This window comes from Sphaeramia orbicularis, chromosome 21, assembly GCF_902148855.1.
Source record: "Sphaeramia orbicularis chromosome 21, fSphaOr1.1, whole genome shotgun sequence".
NCBI classification, from domain to species: Eukaryota; Metazoa; Chordata; class Actinopteri; order Kurtiformes; family Apogonidae; genus Sphaeramia; species Sphaeramia orbicularis.
The window spans coordinates 48,454,071-48,475,715 of NC_043977.1; the positions used below are offsets into that span (position 1 = coordinate 48,454,071).

Consider the following 21,645-nt stretch of genomic DNA (forward strand, 5'->3'; position numbering starts at 1 on the left):
CCTATCCATTAACACCCTAGACAGCAGACTGCAGTCAGTGACAGGAGGAGCAGTGCAAGTGAAGTGTCAGATTCGGAGGTACCCATATGGAATGTGGGACAGCGATAATGGATGATTGACAAGAGGCTTAGCCAGGCTCAGACAATTACTTCATTCGGACCGAATAAAATGATTGGTCAGAATTTTATAAGAAATATGAGCAATATATGAGAATGAAACATTTTTGAGTTTCAATACCTGGTGGATTTCTTTTACATTTTAGTTTGACACACACTTATTAGGAGCATTTTAAGATGACAAATTAAAGTGTAAAAATGCCACATCATACAGTATAGCTTTAACTGTGACCAATGTGGATTTTGATGCTTCCATCATACTCATATATTACCTTCTTCCTTCTTCACCTACCTTTTTATGAGCTATTTCTGTCATTTTTAGCTTACCGGCCAACCGGCCGTAAGCCATTGTCATCATGCGGCATCTGTCATTGTCTGTCGTCCGTTACAAAAATTTCAATCGTCTTCTCTGAAACTACAATTCCAATTGACTTCAAACATGGTATACAGCTTCTTTATGATGATGTCAACAAAAGTAAGTGAAATTATTTGAATCTGGATCTGATTCTGGATTGGATTGGTGCGACTTTGAAAAATTTCCCCATTATAAGCAATAGGAAGTGGATCGATGCAATAACTCAGTAACTATAAATGAAATCCAGTGTAAATTTCTACAGTACAGCCCTGATGGGGAGATGACCAAAACACATGCTGATCAGGATCTTCTTCTGGATCCAGGACCTTACGGAAAATTTAACATGGGCTCTTATGGGGAAAACATTTCAATCATCTTTTTCTCCCAAACTACAGTTCTGATTGACTTCAAACTTGGTATACAGCTTCTTTATGATGATGTCAGCACAAGGTATTGCAATTATTTCGATCCAGATCTGATTCTGGATTTGGTGCAACTTCGAAAAATTTTCCCATGATAACAGATAGGAAGTGGATTGACACAATAAATCACAATAAAGTTTCAATGATATTAAGTTGGAATTTGAATTTTTTACAGATCTGACTGGAATATGACCAAAACATGGGCTATTTCTTTAATACAATAAATACACATAACTGGGTGATAATAAATGGCATCTGGATACATTTCCCAAAGCTTTTAATTTGGCTGGTAAGCTACAGGGCCATTGGTCCTATTTTTGCTATTTTCAAGACTTAAGCTACTGAACAGACCAGGGTGGATATTGTCTGAATGTCCTCTTCCTGATGTCCACACATCTTTAATAGCAGATCAATGATGACTGTAGACAGGACATACCAGCACCAGCCACACTGTTGAACCTGGTTCAGAATGAGGCCTGGCATTGTGCTGCTGCAACAGATATCTGCTTGGTTATATCATCCTTGGTGTCATCTGTCTTTGTAAAATTCCTCGGTACAAGTTGACATAAGTGGTACCATTGCTAGGCTTGCGATAGCCTATCGCCACATCACCATTGGCAATGCATTTTCCTGGTTGGCGAAGTTGTTTTCAACCCGTGTAGCCACAGTGGCGAAGGTATTTTTTAGTAAAATCAACCAACTTATATCTCTGATCGAAAATGTCCGAGCGATAACCAAGGAAAATAACAAATGCGGTCTCCACTACTGAAGAGCGCTGCCGAGAGTGATTGAACTCACCCGAACGTTTCTGATTTTTTACGAATTCACACTGCACAGACAGAGGGAGGTACAGAGCGGTGCAGACCGCTACCAGCGGAAGTGAAAACCAAACTTATGGCTCATTTCTCTTTTCTCTACCTGCTGAAACTTCGCTTTTAAACCTTACTAGCGAAAACGCTGCAATATTAGTATCACATTAGTGTTACCTCTGTCGTCTCCATGTTTGTTATTACTGACTCTCTTCTTCTCAAAAAAACTTTACTCTTCTTCGTGGTATTTGTCCAGTATGGTTAATTCAGAGCAGCGCCCCCTGGTGGATTAATTGACAAACGCTCATTCCAACACATTAAATGTCAGTAGCAGCACTTTGTCCCAGTCAGACTAATGACAACGACAATAAAGCACATTTACAAAAGGAACTAAGAACTAGAATGGGATTATTAAGTACTCGTATCAGTACTCGATATCGGCAAGTACTGAAAAGTAAGTACTCATACTCATACTCAGTCTGGAAAAAAGTGGTATCGGTGCATCCGTAATGTATGGTATCATACTCAGAGGTGTCTCACTGGTAAATTTATTTTATATTGAATCTCATGAACATCAATGGTCAGAATAATTGTATTTATAAGTCTATCATTTATTGTTTTGTTATACATTAGATTAGAAATAAAAATAGTTTAGATGAAAATGTTGACTTAAGTTAATTTTTTATGATTTTTCTTTGTATGAAACTGAAGCCAGATTGAACATATATTTAAGCTCAAAATGCACCAGAATGCAAGAAAAAAGACTTAATTTTTTCCAAAATTTCCCAGGGGAGCTATGGTTGTCGCTGCGGTCCACTACGCACCCCACTGCAGGGACCCAGACTGGACCCAGACTGGCTGTGGCTTTTTGTGGCTACACTCATTTCTACTAATGTAGCCACAGTGGCTGTATCTTTCATTATCTTAGTGCAAGCACAGCATTGCATACGTACAGGTCAACTGTGCAGACAGTGGTGAATCCCTGAGCACCACAGATGCTGCTTCACTGATTTGACTCATGTCTTGATAGTCTTGTTTCATCTTTGACACTTATACTGCCTTCACGTGCTATCTAGTAGATGATTCTTTTCCACTTGTGAATTTGAAATTACAAGTGTGTTATGTTCAAGTGCTTTTGTTGTCGTGGTGAAATGGAAAATGACTGACACAATATATCGTGACCTGCTACCTGGACGTGTTAATTCATCTGCTACGAATTTTTTTTGCGATGTTTTTACAAATTGTACAAACTATAAATGTGCAAAATCATCAGCTAACAGGAGCAGAACGGAAATAAAATCATTGTTTGTCATTCAGGATGAATCCCTCATTGCTCTCAGCCATGTTGAAAAATTCAAAGGTTATTTTCATCTTGGCAGCTCATGCATCAAATTTTTTTTCAGGTTTTCCAGTGGAAGTTACGATATGAGGGGGCATTCATGTGCAATTTTTGAGTTCGTAACTAGTATTTACCATAATTCCCACAGCACGTGAAGGTAGGATTAGAACCTCATCTGTTTGTCCAGAAAACATACTTGAATATAGACTCTCTGACAACAGCACACATCATATAGTCCATCAGAGATGACATCTTGTCCATGAACATGAACTGATATATTTCTTTCTCCTACAACCTTCTGGATGTAGCACCAACCTATTTTAAGTAACAGTGGTCATCCAAATTGCCTGAGAGAAGCCAGCTGAATTGGTTCATGTATCTGGTCAGGATGCCTCCCTGGCCACCTCCCTGGTGAGCTCTTCCGGGCACATCATACTGGGACAAGACCCCGGGGCAGACCCAGGGTATGCTGGAGGGATTACATCTCTTGGCTGGCCTCGGAACACCTTAGAATCCCCCTGAGGAAGTGGAAGAGGTGGCCAGGGAGAGTGAAGTCTGGGCCTCTCTACTCAGGTTGATGCCCACACGACTCGGATAAGCGGAGGAAAATGTATGCATGTCTGTATGTCTGTCTGTATATCTGTATGTCTATATGTATGTATGCATGTATGGATGGATGGATGGACATCCAAATTCCTCCTTAGGCAGGTGTCAATATTTGTTACTTTCTCATTTAAACAAAGGTTTAAGAAAATTAATACATAACTGACATAATAATAACATTTAAGAAAATGTTCCAATTTCTATAGAAATGGGGTTTGTATATGTGTGCTTGGGATGGATGACCAGTAGAGAGGGACGGTATCACCCATTCAACAGTAGAACCCTTTGTGACTCACTGCTTTTGCACATACTGTTTCACATACACTTTTGTATTTGTGCGTGTCACACTCTGACACACATGAAGCCAAACCAAGTCCAAGCATTCACACATATGACCAGATTCACACCTACTCCTACATAATCTATGACACACTGCATTTCAGCTCTAAAATAGTACACAACCCAAACACCTGTCAACTGCCAGACAGAAGCCTGTCATAAAAAGGCACAGGAGCCAAATCAACACACCGTTGACCTCAGTCAGAATGCTGCCATCAAAATAGTCAATTACCATACAATTATGTATTAGATGTAATGTAGAGCAGATCTGAAACCATGTTAAAACTGAGGCATTTTAGGATGAATTTTAAATGCAGTCCCATTCCTTTAGGTTTATGTCCTGTGTCTCCTTCACTTTTCATTTTATCAAAAAGTAAAATGGATCTATCATGACAAATCTTCAATTAAACATATTCTTTATATAAAACATAAGAAAAGAGAAGAACATAAAATAACAGGAATAAGGAAAGTAATTTAAAATTACAACCCTTTTTAGACATGAATCCCCAATTTCTGGGTTTTAGAACTAACTGGATGAGCAATATATCATGAATTAAAGTGCCATTTAGGGCATTTATTTGCAGATTTGAGTTCAGAAGCCCTAGACTTTGTCATATCCTGTGTTTCTGCTCTGCCTAGCTTGTGCTGCAGATGTCAGTCCATCTTGTTTTTGGGGTGTTTTTCCTTCAGCAGTTGAAATGCATGTTGGATTGGTAGCTGACCTTCTACGCTTCAGCAGCCACAGTTACAAGCACATCTTGATTGTTTCCACATGCATTGTGATGTGGTACAGAGCCAGTTTAATGAAAACTGTCTCCAACTATACCAGACTGAAAATAGAATATTTGACCCCAAAGTTTTTATTCTGAAAATCAAATCCATGCTCTGGTGCCTTCTAATCTCAATCAGAGTCCTGCGCAGGTCCACTTTTCCAAACCCGCACCCACCCGTACCCGCAAAGCTGTTTACCACAACCCGACCCGTTACCCACATTTTTTTTTTTCATCTCCAATCCGCATCCACCCGTACCCGTGTACATTAGACCCGCAACCCAACCCGACCCATGATTAAACATATTGTCAACACAGTAACTCACTTTTAAGGGCTATATTTTTTTGCTAAAACGTACGCCATCAATAAATCTCTACTATGTTACATATATGTTGCTCACAAACAGGAGCAAGGATGCACTTGGCAATAAAAACATTTTTAAAAATGCCCAAGTGGCGATAGACAGTCCAAAAGGTATAAGAAAAAATGTAGGTCTCCAACTATATATTTTGTCAAAGAACAGTGCGCTAATTACTGAGAGAACATTGTCACTAAGGGCCGGATCTACTAAGATCCCAATTTGCATGTACGCAATCTAGAATTTTGCATGTGGGGTTGAACCGCGGTTTGCATGTGATTTACTAAGATTGCTTGCGCAAAATCTCAACAGGTTCAAAGTCTTGGAGATCGCCCTATTTAAATGAGGATTTTGTGTGTGCTACTGGAGACAATACGCTGTAAGAACTGCTCTGGGATACACCAGCAGTAATGGTAACAGTGCGCTGAATGATCCAGACACACAGAAATGTAAAGTTGGAGGAGTTTTGTCATAGGAGGTGTTGCATGAGTCATTCATTTATTTTTCGCACTATTTTGCACTTTTGAAAGATGCAACCCTTAGTAAACACTGTTAGTAAATCAGTTTGTACATTTTTTTGCATGTGCAATCAGTTTGAACAAGTTTTAATACACGCAAGGGGGTTCTCGCCCAGGGCGTCATTCAAGCTAGGACTGCCACTGCAGGGGTGATTGAACCCCATGGAGCAATTATCCTCCCTTCAAATTGTAACAAAATTGTAACAGTAACATTAATACACTTGATCTAGCATTACAAAACAAAGAGCTACTTCAAGAAATTTCTGAAAATCATCTCATGACCCCCACTTAGGGAACCCCTGCAATTCTACATTGTTTCAGTATTAGCGTAGGGTGCAAACTCATGAAGAAAATAACACTGCAGAGAAATAAATATCAACACAGAGTAATTTTTAAACTGAATTTGGAGTAAAAATTGCTCTATAAAGTGTAATCATATTACTCTAACAGTGTGAAAGGACCAGTGTTAAATATTTTTAAACGTGTCATTGTTAATTTTGACACTGAATTAAGTAGAATTAACTCTGAAAATTTGACACTGGCCATAGAGTAAATTTTACGCTAATTTTGAGTGGGATCTGAAACAGAGTTAAATTGACACTGTTTTCTGCTGTGTAGTTCAGTCAAAGTGACGCAGTTTGATCTTTAGAAGAACTATACAGTGTGTAGTTCTTACACTTTTGAAACCTAAAAACAAAAACTAAAAATATCATTAGAATGTTTAGAATAAAGAGGTCTGAAATTACACCAAAGACGCCAATGTACTGGATTATAGAGATATGAAGTGGACATCACAAGTGACCACTAGAGAAAATAGTGAGTCACTCTGCCAGTCCCCCACTGGTGAGGAAAACAGATCAGATATCAGAAACTGACCAGATGAGATGAGAACCATTAAGAAACAACTTTTATAGTCAAAGGAATTAACAAAATGATAAAAGCTGAAAGACTGTCATTGCTTTTACCATCGGACACAGCTCTAAATGAAAAGAATGGAGTTTGATCCTGAAATTTCATCTCTACCAATAACAATGAGCATTATTTGATTTCTGGAGTTAAAAGATTATTCAACTGATCGTGTAAACAGTATAACCTCATATGTTTTATCAGATAACAGCGGTAATCTGATTATGAGAAATCAGATTGGCACACCTGAATTTCTCCCCAATACTCCGATGTCTTCCTGCATGTATACACGTTAATCTAATTTATTTTGTTCTTTTACATCTGTGCATGTGTAAACACAATTAAAACTGTAGAAAGCAGAAGTTACATACTCAAATGTGAGCGGAAGACAATAACATGAAGTTTGAGTCCACCATCACTATGTACGTACATACTCTGAAAGAAATCCGATAATGGACTGGAGCGTCTAAACCAGGGTTTTAGATCATCACATTTCTTAAGTGCATGTAAACGCGTCAGATCTGATTATTACAATAATCTGATTACTAACAGGTATTACATTTTTAGGGTCATGTAAACAGGCTCAATGTTATTTGGAACAACTGTCAAAACAACCACCAGTGAGTTATTGGTTGAAGGAAACAGAAAAAAAGAAAAAATGAAATGACACAAAGACAGACTGAATAATTACCTTTAATGTTCTTGTGGGAGCCCAGCCTGTGCCATCAATAGAGTGTTCCCGCAATAAACTGCCAACAAACATAATATAAATTACAACACTGGAAAGTTGCCTGAAAAACATCATGGTGCAGGAATGAGCAAGAAAAAGAGGAAAAAGTGAGGAAGGCAGTAGTACTGTACCTCAAACAGATCTCTCCATTCTCTGTGATGTTGGGATGCCATATTCTGGTCAGACATCTCACTTTAGGAGGCTGGAGGAGTAAGAAATAAAAGAAAAACACATGTTCATTTAGTTGTTTCAAACTATAATAATAGCCAGTGTTCACTGAAAACATTCTCAATGCACCATACACAAATACTGATTTGTAATTATTGTCATATACTTATTTTAAAGGACATTTTTTTCTCAGAACTTGTACTGCTCAACAAATGCTTAAATGTTATTTCAGTCTTGCCTGCAGATTTCTATTATCATCTCATTTATTTTTGTGGGCTAAATGGTGTAGTATCTCCACAAATACCCCCTTGTTGTTTTGCTGTACATAAATTATTGTGCATAATTAGTAGTAATAAGAAGTAGTAGTAGTAGTAATAAACACAAGACCTGCCCCCCCGCCCCAAATGCTATTTCCACATGAAAGAAGTCAATGGATCACCTGAACAGAGGCACAATTAGATGTTTAGAAGTGATTATTCTGTGGAAGCTGTCAAAACATGTTACTGAATACACTCAGTGCTACCTGTGTATGCATGTGTGAGTGTGTGTGTATGTGTGGGGGGATTATAAGTGTGTACATAAAACACACAAACGACAAAAACAAATGTCACACAGATACAAGTGCTTGGACAAACGTGCAATGACAATGACACACATACAAACAAAAGAAATGGATCAATGTGTACTTGAGCACACACACTGGCAAGGTGAGATAACACATAAGCATGAAAAACAAAAGAATGAATGGAAAGACAGACAAAAGGGAAGAAGTGGGCACAACAACACACAAAAGCCAAGAGAAATACCAGAGGGAAAACAACCAAGACCTTTGACAGAAAAAGACATCTCCGCTTAATGCCAGTATTATTATTATTGTTGTTATTACTACTACTACTACTGGTATTATTAATAGTATGTGCACACATAGAGTGAAAGAGGTACTACGCAAACACATTGACCTGACTGAAATGACAGATAACTGAATCACTCACCACCATGTTATAGGCTTCTGGGACATCTATTTCAAACTGAAACCTCCCACTTTGGTAGTAACCCTCATCTGCAAGGAAACAAACAAGGACAGGAAGGTTAAGAGCAAGAACACTGATTTAATGGAAAATACAAATATAATGAAATATGAATTCTCAAGAGCTGGATAATGCAAATATTACGTCAGTGATCCAAATTTAATATTCGAACATTCACTTTATATTTGAATGGTTCAGCTGTAAGGAATAAGTAAACTTGAAATAATCTTTCAAGTCGATCATTATCTGCTTTCTGGAGTTATCAGAGTATTCCAGTGATCAAGTAAACAGTATAATCTCGTATGTTTTATCGGTTAACAGCAGTAATCTTTTGACAAATCAGGTTAACACACCTGGATTTCTCCCAAATAATCTGATGTCTTCCTGCATGTATACCGGTTAATCTGATTTATTCTTATTCTTTTATATCTGCGCATGTGTAAACACAATTTTAGAAAACAGAAATTACGTACTCAAATGTGAGCGGAAAACAATAACAGGAAGTTTGAGTCTACCATCACTATGTATGTACATACTCTGAAAGAAATCTGATAATGGACTGGAACGTCTAAACCAGGGTTTTTGATAATCACATTTCTTATGTGCATGTGAATGCATGTGAATGCTCATCACTTCCACATATTCTGGGACTGTCAGAGTATACAAAACTACTGGTCTGAGATCAATAAAGCAATACAATTAATTTTTAAAAGATACATTCTCTCTGACTACAGAACTATGTATTTAGGACTCAAAACACCTGCTATGAAAACAGATGAATATCTCTGGAGTGTTCTTTTGGCAGCAGGGAAAAAGTAATAACAAAAAATGGATGGTAGAGGTTGGGCCAACTGTTCAGCAATGGGTTCAAATAACCAGGGAAATTTACAAAATGGAAAAAAAAAAAATCACCTTCACCGTTAACCTAAAATTAGAAATATTCATCAAACAAAATGGGAAAATTATTCGAAACAATACATACCAAATATTATCTTTTTGATATAAAAGGAGACTATTTGATTTAATATGTCCTTATTTACCTTTTACTTTCATTCTGTGTTAATATCACTCATACTTTTTCTTTTCTATTGAATATTATACAAAGCTAGATATGGCCATGCTGTTCACTCTCTGGATGTTATCTAATCCCTAAGATAGTGGGACAGAGACAACCAGAAAAGTATTAACCTTACTGTACTTTGTTTGATGGGGAATGTGTGTTTAAATATGTACACTGTGAGGAATATGGAACAGATTAATGGGACTGGAAGATGTTGTGTGTCTTATGCTTCAATAAAAACAAAAGAAAAAAAAAAGAAAAAGAAAAGTGCAGTATCACAAGTGAACAAAACTGACACAGTGTTTCCTGTGGAATTGATCTGTTGGTGTGGCCTGTGTAATGGGGGGGCATGCACGTGCTGTACAGCTGTGGTGGGTGGGGGGGTGCCCACGTGCACGGTTTGGTCGGTCAGGGGCAGGCAGGGCTCAGCCAGTTTCCTACTTATAACACTATGGGGTACGCGATGATGTGGACCATGCCACCAGCGGAAGTGAAAGCGAAACTTATCGCTCATTTATGCAGAGATGATTTTTTTGTATGAAATATATAGTGTGATGGCAACGATTTTGCCGTGGTGTTGCGTCGCTTTCTTTCTTTTTAAACTCAAAGTGCTCCCACACATCTGCTTCTAAGTATGAAGTTGCTGGCTTTATATTCACCACCATTCTCCTGAATCTCTTAGCTACGACTGCGTTAACAGGAAGAGAAAGACGACGGCATCTGTGTGAAGAGAGTATCTAGTCAGGTAAGCTGCTAGAAATGCTCTACAGCGACACTTGTGGCTGGCTGACCTAATCACTCTTCCTGCAAAGCAAATGGGGGAAATGGGCAGTGAATAGAGCGCCAGATGGAACACGAGGGATTCGAATGGGGCTTAATGTATCAATCCTCGTGGCTGAAAAATCAATTCTTTCTGGGGAAACAAAATATCGATACATATCGCAGAATTGATAAAATCACCCAGCCTTAGTGTAAAGTCTTTTTTTTTTGCACATAGTGCTCATTAGTCAAGTCCTGGTTTATGTATCAACATATTGCCAACATTACTGATCTTTAAAATGTATAAATCCTTGACAATTGGAAAAGTGTGTGGTATTTACTTGAGGAATTTATGTGGCGGAACAAACCATCAAAATCTCTTAGGTTTATGCGAACCGTGGACCTTACTTGAAGCAGTCTAAGCAAAAATCTGCCTTTGTGACAGAAAATGAACAAGAAGTTGAAAATGCTAAGTGACTTTAGGATTGTAGGCCTCATGTCAGCAGAACTGACCTGAACATTCAATGACCATTTGATAATGTCAACTTCTGCTGCCAAATTAAACAGACAGTATGAAACATGAAACAAATGTTGGATCATGCTCTACAAATCATCCACTGACACTCATGACCTATCTGCAACAGGAACTTCGCAATATGCCTTTCAAAATAAAATTTCTAAAACTAACTCCGATGACACCGTTTGTGGTATTGACTTCTAAATAGCGCCAAAAGATAGAGTGAACCCTCCTTAATACAACGATTTCACACCTTTTCCATAACTGTCTTAGTTTCTTTTTTACAAGCCTGCAAAGTTGCGATGTTTGGAACTCATTTTTCACTTTGGAGTTTTTCCCCACATGTGACATATCTACGCGTTCACGGGACTCAGCACAACTCTCACATCCAAAAATTTTTGAGATAGGATGTACGGTTATTGATTTATAACAATTTGTTTCTTTTCATACTTTTTCCACTTTAGACTGCCATTTGACCCCCTTAACATGCTCCAAAACTCACCAAATTTGCCATGTATGTCATGACTGGTGAACACTTTCATACAATATCAAAATTAACCCCTTGCATGCTAAAATGGACTCTGTAGCGCCACCTATGTACTAAAAAACACACAAAATCGGCCCTAGCGGCCAGTAGGAATGTCACAGAAACATGAAACAAATGCCAAAATGTTGGTCTGATTGAGCCCGATAAATCATACACTGACACTCATGAGCTAACTCCAACAGGAAGTTGGCAATCTGCCTTTGAAAGTTACTCTACGTTTCTGCAATTAGTACTCAGTCATTCCAGACTTTTGAATAAAAAGTTATACCTCACTCAATTCCCACAAGTCTGCAGAATCCAAAAGTGAAAGAATTTTTCAGATACGAGCTACGGTTATGGAATTATGGCGATTTTTTGAAGACTATGTTTACTTTCACTTTTAACAATGACAAAGTCCCTATAAAATTCTTCTTGGTGGGCAGCTGTCTATGGCTGTCCTTAGTGTAGTGGTTCATGTAGCTGCCTATGGAGCAAGAGGACTTGGGTTCAAGTCCCAGACAATCCAAACTTTTTTTTTTTTTTTTTTTTTTCTCCATCTTAAAACAGGTTTTACTGCATTGTATTTTGGATACTGGAAATTTTGCACACATTCAAAAGTACACAGAGTACATTTTTTCAAAATAAAACCCCAAATACCAATAATACAAAATTTCTATTACATAACTTCTTTTCATTTTTATGATCAAACGCTCAACTCTTTGTACAATGTTTCTTCATTCAAAAGTACTCTTTCTCACAGACACACATGCTCACACAATAGGGTTTTTCCAAAATAAAAGCCTTAAATGTGAGACATCATCACTTTTATGCTCAATTATTCATACAATTTCAATTCATTTTTCAAACTGATTCTTTCTCTCACATACAAAACAAATGCACATACACACAGTAGGTTTTCCAAAATAAAAGTGTCATTTTAAAGGTGATGGTGGTTTCAGCAGAGGGTCGCTGGTGTTCTGTACAGATGTAAGGAGGACGGACACTAAAGGGTGGGAACTGGTATGGGGACACAGAGGTGTGAGTGGAGCTGAGGTGTGGACGGTCACGGGAGGCGGATCGCGGGGGAGGCGGAACGCCCGGTGCGAGGTCCCGCCCAATGCTGCTTGCAGCTTTAATTATTATTATTATTCTTACTCCGCCACTTTGACCTGGATTTTGACCCCCTAAACATACTCCAAAACTCACCAAATTTGGCACACATGTCAGGCCTGGTGAAAAATTTGATAAAATGAAAAAAATTAACCCTATAGGTGCCTAAATGGACTCTCTAGCGCCACCTATTTGAAAAAAATGGCAACTTCCCTAGTGGCCAGTAGGAAAGTCGTACAGACATGCAACCAACGCCAAAATGTTGGTTGGACAATGCTCTACAAATCATCCACTGACACTGATGACCTATCTGCAACAGGAAGTTCACAATATTCCTTTCAAAATAAAATTTCTAAAACTAACTCCCATGACACTGTTAGTCATATTGACTTCTAAACAGCACCAAAAGATAGAGTGAACCCTCCTCAAACAAACGATTTCACACCTTTTCCATAACTATCTTAGTTTTTTTTTTTACGAGCCTACAAAGTTGCGATGTTTGGAACTCATTTTTCACTTTGGAGTTTTTCCCCACATGTGACATATCTACGCGTTCATGGGACTCACCACAATGCTCACACGCAAAAAATCTTGAGATAGGATGTACGGTTATTGATTTATAACAATTTGTTTATTTTCATACTTTTCCCACTTTAGACTGCCATTTGACCCCCTTAACATGCTCCAAAACTCACCAAATTTGCCATGTATGTCATGGCTGGTGAACACTTTGATTCAATATAAAAATTAACCCCTTGGGTGCCAAAATGGACTCTGTGGCGCCACCTATGTACTAAAAAACACGCAAAATCTGCCCTAGCGGCCAGTAGGAATGTCGCAGAAACATGAAACAAATGCCAAAATGTTGGTCTGATTGAGCCCGACAAATCATACACTGACACTCATGAGCTAACTCCAACAGGAAGTTGGCAATCTGCCTTTGAAAGTTACTCTATGTTTCTGCAATTACTGCTTATTCATTTCAGACTTTTGACAGAAAAGTTCCTACCTCATTGAATTGCCATGAGTCTGCAGAATCCAAAACTGAAAGAATTTTTCAGATACGACCTACGGTTCTAGAATAATCACAATTTTTTGAAGAGCATGTGTAGTTTCACTTTCCACAATGACAAAATCCCTATTTAAAGAACACTACTGCCATCTGGTGGCTGTCTGACAATTTACCAGGGGTTAGAGCAGTGTTCTGTTATACAGGAGTCCTGGGTTCAAACCCCAGACAGGGAAATGGCTTTTTTTTTTTGTTTGTTTGTTTTTTTTGTTTTTCTTCCCTTCATCACATTTTAAAACATGTTTTTACTGCATAATATTGTGGATATTGAACATTTTGCACACATTACAAAGTACACACAGTACATTTTTTTCTAAATAAAACCCTTATTAAAAAAAATACATAGTGTCTGTTACATAACTTCTTTTCACTTTTATGACCAAACACTCAACTGTTTGTACAATGTTTCTTCATTCAAAAGTACTCTTTCTCACAGACACACATGCTCACACAATAGGGTTTTTCCAAAAAAATAGCCTTAAATCTGATAAATCATCACTTTTATACTCACTTATTCATACAATTTCAATTCATTTTTCTAACTGATTCTTTCTCTCACATACAAAACAAATGCACATACACACAGTAGGGTTTCCAAAATAAAAGTCTCATTTAAAGGTGATGGTGGTTTCAGCAGAGGGTCGCTGGTGTTCTGTACAGATGTAAGGAGGACAGACACTAAAGGGTGGGAACTGGTATGGGGACACAGAGGTGTGAGTGGAGCTGAGGCGTCCATGGTCACGGGAGGCGGATCGTGGGGGAGGCGGAATGCCCGGTGCGAGGTCCCGCCCAATGCTGCTTGCAGCTTTAATTATTATTATTATTATTATTATTATTTGTATTATTCATTCTATTTTTTTAATGAAATATATAACCATTTAAACAAGCATAAAAAATACAAAAGTAGAAACTTGTATTTCTTTTAACTCAAAATATCATCATAAACCAAGAGATGTTTAATGAACTCTGGCTTCAATATTATTGGTACTGGGGTCATTCCATCCCTAATCAACCAGATTTCAGAAGTGCCCCACATGACCCCCTCAGAAAATTCTGAAAAAATTCACACTTGTTCACCTACCAGATGAGCGAACACATCCAAAATTTTAATGTCATATCAACCATTTAAACAAGCATAAAAAATACAAAAGAAGAAACTTGTATTTCTTTTAACTCAAAATATCATCATAAACCAAGAGCTGATCACATCATGTATATTTCAGCTGCTGGACTCTCACAGTGTTAAATGAATCAATCAACTGAACATTTGATTTTAATGCTGATGTTGATGTTTAATGAACTCTGGCTTCAATATTATTGGTATTGGGGTCATTCCATCCCTAATCAACCAGATTTCAGAAGTGCTCCACATGACCCCCTCAGAAAATTCTGAAAAAAAATTCACACTTGTTCACCTACCAGATGAGCGAACACATCCAAAATTTTAATGTCATATCTGTAATAGTTAAGGAGATACAGCCCTTTGAAAATTAATGTGTTTTTTTTTTAATTTTGCAAATTTGAACTGCATGATGGTTCAGATAGAATAATTATAGATTTCCCAGAACTGGCTCAGGTTGATGCCTGCAGTAGACACTTCTCGGAAATTGGATGGAGCTGGTCAGTTGACCCAAATTCACCAGGGTCAATGACCTAAATGTAGCTAAGATTTCCCAGAATTTTTATGATGCTGGCCAGCCTAATTTTGGGAATTCTATTCATAATCCTGAACAAAGTTATTCATCATGGAGGAAAAATGTGTTGTTGGATTGATCTTAAAGGACGAATGTCACAGAAAGACATTATCAAGACAAACAGGCTTTCTGAAAATTGGTGATCTCAGTGAGGATAATAAGGAATTGATACAGTTGAAATGTGGACTTTCTCTGCAAAATGCAGACACCATCAACCTGAGCCAGTTCTAGGAAATCTATAATTATTCTATCTGAACCATCATGCAGTTCCACACCCTAGTTCAAATATCTAAAGTATTATCATAACTGTTGCAATAATCAATGCCAATATACTGTTAAAAATGCCATTTACACCTACATTTATATACAATTTGAAGAAAATATAGTCATGCAGTAAAAAAAAAAAATATTAAAAAAGAACTAGCTCTATCCCAAAGCTAAAACTTTGTCCACAACATCTTGAAACATATATGAAGACATGGTAAAAATTTCTAAACTTTCATTAACTCGCCACATGGTAATTTGGGTGCTCAAATAGAGTATTTTCCTGAAAAATTGAAATCGACCCATTTTATTCATTGCCTCACAGCAACACTTTTCATTGAAATGTAGTCTTTTTGCAGTATATTGTTGCACCTTGGCCATAAGAATCCATGCAAAAAAAATTAGGTCTCTACATTCATCCATTATGGCACAATGCAAGCCTGAAGAGAGAGGACATTTTGAAGAATTAGCCTTTTTGCCTGATTTCAAGGCCTCATGGACCAAACATGAAGGCACCTACAATTATTTTGATGCAAAATATGGTCTTTTCAGGGGGATTTCACCCCAGACAAAAAGTTTCAGCAGCGTGGCTTGAATACCTAAGGAAATATAGCTCCTCAAAGTTGGCTGAAAAGCAAATTTGCAAAATTTAAAGAAAAATCATTAATTTTAAAAGGGCTGTATCTCCTAAACTATTACAGATATGACATTAAAATTTTGGATGTGTTCATTTATCTGGTAGATGAACAAGTGTGAGTTTTTTCTGAATTTTCTGAGGGGGTCATGTGGGGACCATTGGTTAAATTGCCATGGAATGACCCATTGGCAGATATACAAATATCAGTAATACTGACGTTGAAATGTGATAAGTAGTAAAAGTACATATCTTCTGGTATCTTTTTTCATTCTTTTTTTTTTTTTTTTTAATCATTGAAATCATTCTTTTTCCAAACTGCTAAGTCCTGATAAGGGTTGTGGTGGTGCTGGAGTCTATCCCAGCCATCAACAGGCAAACACTGGGTAAACCCTCAACATGTCACTAGTTGATTGCAGCCCTGACATATACAGACATACAGTTCACACCTACAGGTCGTTTACATTGACCAGTTAACCTTTTAGTGCATGTGTTTGGACAATGGGAGGAAGCTGGAGAATCCAGAGAAAACCCACACAGATACAGGGAGAACATGTGAACTCCACAAAGAAAGGCCCAGTCAGTAAGTGGGATCAAACCAAAACTATATCTGCGATGCTGCAACCATAGGTTCACAGTCATACTCACACAGTTCTCTTAGTTACTACCAGCTGTGGCAGGGCTCGTGACTGCGACTGAATTACGGTCGCATGCGCCTGAGAATTTCGGTAGTGCGACTGTTTTTGAGATTACGATCGCACGGTGCGCCAATATTAAAATGAGCGAAAATTAATACGTGCGCCTAGAATTATGGCTGCAGAAGTAACTCGTCAGCTGAAAATAAACAAGCTCCACGCCCCGCTGACTGAAGCGGAAAATCTAGTCCCCGCCCCCTCGCATGCGCATCTCTGCGGATGGTCCAACACTGCATGACTTCGATGCACTGCCAGCGGTCAGGAAGTACCTACACTCTGGCACCAGGTCAAGGAGGCCTGACTTCAGGCGTCGTAGTGCAGACCACAGTGACTAAGGGGCACCAGGTCAAGGAGACTTGACTTCAGGCGTGGTGTAGACCACAGTGACTAAGGGCCTTTAAGCCATGAAATAAAAAAGTTGGTTGTTGCAAATAATGGTGTGATTCGTCTTTCTTCTCCAAGAACCAACTAAAGTATATACCACACATTGACAATTGTTTTGCACCTGTGTCAATGTAAGCTTTTTCTTTCATACTCTATTCAAATACTTTATTCTAGGTTGTTAACATTGCTTAAATACATATAGGAATATTACTTGGTATGGCCAAGAGTTTTGCTTGTTCTCCAAATTTTTTATATAATAGTGGTGCGCCTAGATTTTAGCCTGTGCTCCTAACTTTTTAGGGTTAGGAGCACAGTGCTCCTAGGTCAAAAAGTTAATTTTGAGCCCTGTGTGGCCAAAAATGTATTTTGTGAGGTGACAACAAGCTTGACCCTTGACCTTTAACCACTAAAATCTAACCAGGACCAGGTCAGTGACTTCTGACTGGTAGAATCTCACATTTTGTGACTCTCTGTCAAGCCATTCCTGAGGTATCGTGTTTAAACATAATGGGAACAGATGGACACATGTTATACAGATGTGTCATGGATTGATGATGTTAAACAGCTGGTCCTTAAGGTGTATATGTATTATAGGTATTATATACAGTACCGGTCCAAAGTTTTAGAACACCCCAGTCGTTCCAATTTTGTATTAAAATTCAAGCAGTTCAAGTCCAATGAACAGCTTGAAATGGTACAAGGGAAGCGGTGAACTGCCAGAGGTAAAAAAAAAAAAAAAAGGTCAGGTAAGGTTAAACGAAACTGAAAAATAATATACATTTCAGAATTATACAAAAAGGCCTTTTTCAGCAAACAACAAATGGGTTCACAACCTAAAGCAGGTCTGCAGCAATGGAGGTTGATCAAGCCTCAAAAGTTGGTGCAACCAATTCCTACAGGTGTCCCAACATTTCTTAATTACTTACAACCCCCTCTGTCTGCATAAAAGTAGTGTTGGAACACACTTTGGTACCATACCATTGTAAGCATTATTTGAACAGTATTGTACTGCATAAAGTAGTGTGTTACTATAAAAATGGGGAGGAAAAGGCAATTAACAACAGGAGAGAGACAGACCATCACATCATAACACTTCACACACTAGGTCTTTCCTACAGAGAAATTGCCAAGAAAGTCAAGGTGTCAGTAAGTACAGTTTCCTTCACCACCAAAAGGCACTCAGAAACTGGGGGAAATGCTGACAGGAAGAGGTCTGGCAGACCCAATGCCACAACAGGATCAGAAGACAAGTTTCTGAGAGTCAACAGCTTGCGTGATAGGCAACTCACAGGACAACAGTTTCAAGCACAGTTCAATAGTGGTCGTAGTAAGCAAGTCTCAGTTTCAACTGTGAAGAGAAGACTTCGAGTTACAGGTTTGATAGGGCAAGTTGCAGCAAGAAAGCCATTGCTGAGACTTCAGAATAAGAAAGAGGCTTGCCTGGGCCATGAAACACCACCAGTGGACTACTGAAGACTGGAAGAAGGTGTTATGGACTGATGAATCAAAATTTGAAATCTTCGGTTCATCCCGCAAGACTTATGTCCGCTGTCGAGTAGGTGAAAGGATGGTTCCTCAGTATGTGACATCAACTGTCAAACATAGAGGAGGAAGTGTGATGGTCTGGGGCTGTTTTGCTGGATCCAGGGTCGGTGACTTGTACAGAGTGAAAGGCACCCTGAACCAAAACGGCTACCACAGCATTCTGCAGCGCCACGCAGTACCCTCTGGGATGTGCCTAGTTGGTCAGGGGCTCATTCTACAGCAAGATAATGACCCAAACATAAGTCCAAGCTATGCCAGAACTACCTTAAGAAAAAAAGAACAAGATGGTACACTTGAAAACATGGAGTGGCCAGCACATTCTCCAGACTTAAACCCCATCAAGCTGGTTTGGGATGAACTGGACAGAAGAGTGAAAGCAAAGCAACCTACAGGTGCTACACATTTATGGGAACTTCTGCAACAGAGTTGGGAAGAACTTTCCGAAGAATATTTGATTTCCATTGTAGAAAGAATGCCACAAGTGTGTTCAACTGTTGTATCTGCCAAAGGTGGCTACTTTGATGAGTCAAAGTATACATTTTGGCTTCTAAATTGATTCCATGATTTCTTTTTTCACTTCAATCGTGTATTTGTTCTATGCTTTAATTTCAGAGTACACTGAGACATTAAACTGCATCATTTTAAATGAAATTCTGGAAAAACTGGGGTGTTCTAAAACTTTTGACCGGTAGTGCGCATATATATATATATATATATATATATATATATATATATATATATATGTATGTATACACATACACACACACACACACACACACACTATATTGCCAAAAGTATTTGCTCACCTGCCTTGACTCACATATGAATTTCAGTTTCAGTGACATCCCATTCCTAGTCTATGGGGTTCAATATGACGTGGGTCCACCCTTTGCAGCTATAACAGCTTCAACTCTTCTGGGAAGGCTGTCCACAAGGTTTAGGAGTGTGTTCATGGGAATTTTTGACCATTCTTTCAGAAGCGCATTTGTGAGGTCAAACACTGATGTTGGACAGAAGGCCTGGCTCTCAGTCTCTGCTCTAATTCATCCCAAAGATGTTCTATGGGGTTGAGGTCAGGACTCTGTGCAGGCCAGTCAAGTTCATCTACACCAGACTCTGTCATCCATGTCTTTATGGACCTTGCTTTGTGCACTGGTGCACAGTCATGTTGGAAGAGGAAGGGGCCAGCTCCAAACTGTTCCCACAAAATTGGGAGCATGGAATTGTCCAAAATGTCTTGGTATGCTGAAGCATTCACAGTTCCTTTCACTGGAACTAAGGGGCCAAACCCAGTTCCTGAAAAACAACCCCACACCATAATCCCCCCTCCACCAAACTTTACACTTGGCACAATGTGGTCCAACAAGTATTGTTCTCCTGGCAACTGCCAAACCCAGACCCGTCCATCAGATTGCCAGATGGACAAGTGCAATTGGTCACTCCGGAGAACGCGCCTCCACTGCTCTAGAGTCCAGTGGCGGCGTGCTTTACACCACAGCGCTTTGCATTGCACTTGGTGATGTATGGCTTGGATGCAGCTGCTCGGCCACGGAAACCCATTCCATGAAACTCTCTGCGCACTGTTCTTGAGCTAATCTGAAGGCCACATGAAGTTTGGAGGTCTGTAGCGACTGACTCTGCAGAAAGTTGGCGACCTCTTCACACTATGCGCCTCAGCATCCGCTGACCCCACTCTGTCAGTTTACGTGGCCTACCACTTCGTGGCTGAGTTGTTGTTGTTCCCAAACACTTCCACTTTCTTATAATACAGCTGACAGTTGACTGTGGAATATTCAGGAGCGAGGAAATTTCACGACTGGATTTGTTGCACAGGTGGCATCCTATCACAGTTCCATGCTGGAATTCACTGAGCTCCTGAGAGTAACCCATTCTTTCACAAATGTTTGTAAAAGCAGTCTGCATGCCTAGGTGCTTGATTTTATACACCTGTGGCCATGGAAGTGATTGGAACACCTGATTCTGATTATTGGGATGGATGAGCGAATACACACACACACACACACATATATATATATATATATATATATATATATATAGTTATAATAATTACTATTACATCTATCATATGTATTATATGCATTATATGCATTATGTATCACAGGTATTACATGTATTCTATGTATCGCGGAGTTGCAGAACAAAGTATTAGACCATCGAAAGTCATCAAAAACAATGGTTATGCAATCAAGTACTAATTCCTGTGTATATCATGTGATTAAAACAGAAAAGAAAACATGGAATGCCTAAAAGCACTGTTTTTGGCAGTACAATGCCATAGCTATTGATGCAAGAACATAAGTGATTTTGGTTATTATCAAGAAAACCATGGAAATGGATAGATATCAGCTCTTAAATTAAACTCTTATGAGCCATTATTGTTGTTACTATATTTCTCCAAACAAATGTACCTTTAGTTGTACCAGGCATTAAAATGAACAAAAAACTGAAGAAAACAAGGGGTGGTCCAATAATTTTTTTTATGTGACTATATGTAGTGTATATATGTATTATATGTGTTAGTGAAATATCTCTATTATTCTCCCAGTCCAAACAGATGGGTTTAAATTGCCTATTTTGTGATACAAATTAGTGTACTATTGTATGTAAATATAATGCCCTTGGTACTTCAACGCTACCTTTGGCTTTATGCTTAAACTCTGACCAACTGGAGATGAAGCTTTTTAAAAAGCCCTATGTGAACCTGACCCCTTCCATTCACTGCCACAAAGGAAGAGGTACAGTTTTTTCAGACCACATTAAACACAAAGAGTCTCTGCTATATAATAAATGAGAGGAGACACAGGAGGAGGGAAATGGTGTGCAACAAGGAAACAGCTCAAACCAGAGGGAGGTGGAAGAAGAAACACGTCATCAGAAACAATGAACGCATGGATAAAAAAAGGAA

At 38.6% G+C, this 21,645-nt stretch overlaps 1 protein-coding gene across 2 annotated transcripts in view; it reads right to left on the reverse strand.

Annotated features, from left to right (window-relative positions):
- ube2f (ubiquitin-conjugating enzyme E2F (putative)) overlaps positions 1-21,645 on the reverse strand; it is a 94,715-nt gene that overhangs the window by 42,546 nt on the left and 30,524 nt on the right. For both annotated transcript variants that reach the window (XM_030125095.1, XM_030125096.1), the window contains exons 5-7: positions 8,427-8,494; positions 7,398-7,468; positions 7,228-7,285 (exon numbers count right to left, since the gene is read on the reverse strand). In XM_030125095.1, coding sequence (XP_029980955.1) covers positions 7,228-7,285; positions 7,398-7,468; positions 8,427-8,494 — 197 coding nt within the window. The remainder of the gene's footprint in view (positions 1-7,227; positions 7,286-7,397; positions 7,469-8,426; positions 8,495-21,645) is intronic.